The 2,441-nt window shown below is 41.2% G+C and overlaps 1 protein-coding gene across 1 annotated transcript in view; it reads right to left on the bottom strand.

Moving 5' to 3' along the window:
- Window positions 1–548, bottom strand: part of Snx4 (sorting nexin 4) — a 37,953-nt gene extending 37,405 nt beyond the window's left edge. The window contains exon 1 of the mRNA XM_023702205.1: window positions 427–548. Within this exon, the coding sequence (XP_023557973.1) occupies window positions 427–548 (122 nt within the window). The remainder of the gene's footprint in view (window positions 1–426) is intronic.
- Between the last annotated feature and the right edge of the window lie 1,893 nt (window positions 549–2,441).

Here is a 2,441-nt window from a genome sequence, read left to right as displayed (position 1 = left end):
GATTCTTTGTTTGACAGGAACTTAGCTGCCCTCCAAGATATACACACAAAACTATAATAAGCACTTGTACATTTGTACATAAAGTCAGGAAAGTTAAATTAGACTTGGAATGAAGTGTGAGGAAGTATTTATACTATGCCAATGCTAAACACAACGGTTGCTTGGTTTTATTTGAGACCAGCACTCTGTGCTGCCCAGACCAGCCTCAAACTCCCAGACTCACGTAAACCTCCTGCCTCAGCCTCCAGAGAAGCTGTGATTAGACTTTTGGATTAATTTCCTATGAAAAGGAACATGTGAAAACCTCTCAAGGAACTAAAACCCAATAATTTCAGCCTTGCTCAGTCTTAGTCTGCTCAACTATAATGCTACAGGCCAAGCAGAAAAAGTTTCTACCTGACCCTGCCTCTCACTCTCACTGCCCACCTGGTTTCAATGAGGTAAGCAGTGTATGTTTCTTGCATGTTCACTGCGTTTCTTCCAGTTCTCTTTTCTGCTTCAGAAACACTGATTTCTATCTTCTTCAAGGAAAAATTATTTTCTGTCATCTGTACAAAAATAAATGAGATAACAACAAGAACAACTCTTTAAGATAGCATTGAAAAAAAAAGTTATTTTCAAAAACTCATTACTGGTATAGTATGTATTTCAAGACAGTTTCTTGTACTTCTTGAGTTTTTAGGTACAGCTAAGTGACAGTAGCTAAATGATAACCTCTTTTTACCAACATATTGTAGCATGGGAACTTTTCCAGAGGTATATCAATAGGTATCACACATTTATTTTTCTAAACCTAGACGCTTCACGTAAGTCACCATGAAAAAATAATCCAGGAGAAAAACAAAACCCTTGAGAACACATTACATGTAAAGGATTCTAGGAGGAACAAAGGGATGGTGATAATGGCTGTTGTACCCCACCTGTAAGCTTCCTCTCTTTGTGGAGCTTTTGTGGGATTTGAAGGGCCCACACCTCCTACCTTACTCTCTCTCGCATGCATTCTCTCTCTCTCTCTCTCTTGTGGAGCTTTTGTGGGATTTGAAGGGCCCACACCTCCTACCTTACTCTCTCTCGCATGCATTCTCTCTCTCTCTCTCTCTCTCTCTCTCTCTCTCTCTCGCTCTTGCTCTCGCTTGCGCTCTCCTACTTGCTTGCTCTTACAAGCCACAAACAAAACCTGGAAATTAAAAAATAACGATATATGAAGAAGATTAGAAAATGACCACACATATCCAGGGAAAGGCTCAAGTTTACAAAAGCCTGATCTTTGGCTCAGAGAACATACAGCAATTTAGAACAAACATAACAAACCCAAATACTAACAAATCCTGGGTAGGAGAATCTCATTTCCAGAGTTATCACAATAGATTCAGATGTCCAGTTTTCAACAAAATACTCAAAAGGCATATGAATAGGAAAGCATGGCCCATAAAAAAACAACACAGCAGCAGGGATTACAGGCATGGGCCACTGGGCCTGGCAAAAACAGCTTCAAGAGGTATCTGTTTACCCATTTCATAGCAGCATTACTCACAGTGTGCAAAATATAGAAGCAACCCAGGTGCCCATTAACAGATGAGTCGATTTTAAAAATGTGAAAATGAGGTGAGAAATTGGGGCCATGGTAGGCTGGCTAGGAGACAAGATATAACCCACCACTTATGATGATCCAGACCTGAAGCTGAGGACAGGATATGCCTCTGTAACAGATCCAACCTGTCAATGACAGCCAAGATTCATGTCAGAACCCCCTCCGACAGACCAGATCTGAAGGATATACAAGGGAGTGGCCCCTGACTTGCCACCATTGCTATGACCTTGCTGTTCTGCTGTCCTATTTCTGCAGAGGCTCATCCTGCTTGCAGGACATATCTCTTTTTGTCATGTCTTCCCTTTTGTTTTACATTAAATGAAAGTTGTGTTTAACTGTTCCTCCGTCATCCCAGCCAATTCTTTGGGCAGGACAGAAAGAGCCCAGAATCATCAGACACTGCAGCATCCGGCAACAACAGGGGTTCTGGCTTAGTGGCAGAAAGAATGCTTAGTATGCACAAGGCCCTGGGTTCAGTCCCGGGAACACACACACACACACACACAGTGGCATACACAAAATAGGGAGTATGACTCAGCCTTTAAAAAACTATAAAATTCTGACACATACAACACAGATGAAATGTGGAAGTATGTTAACTGGAATAGGCTAGTCAAGAATTTATAACTACTACAAAACCCCAGGTACATGAAGTCCTTAGACTAGCGAAACATCACTGAGACAGAACATAGAATGGTGGTTGCCAGGGGCTGGGAGGGAACAAAGGGTAATTACTCTTGAATGCACACAGAGTTTTGATTTTGATGAGTTCCAGAGGTGAGCTGTACAACAATGTGAAAGTATGACTATGACTGACATATACATTTAAAAATGTTTAAAGATGACAATG

Source organism: Octodon degus, unplaced genomic scaffold (genome assembly GCF_000260255.1).
Source record: "Octodon degus isolate 3935 unplaced genomic scaffold, OctDeg1.0 scaffold00147, whole genome shotgun sequence".
NCBI classification, from domain to species: Eukaryota; Metazoa; Chordata; class Mammalia; order Rodentia; family Octodontidae; genus Octodon; species Octodon degus.
This window is presented reverse-complemented; position numbering and strand designations above follow the sequence as displayed.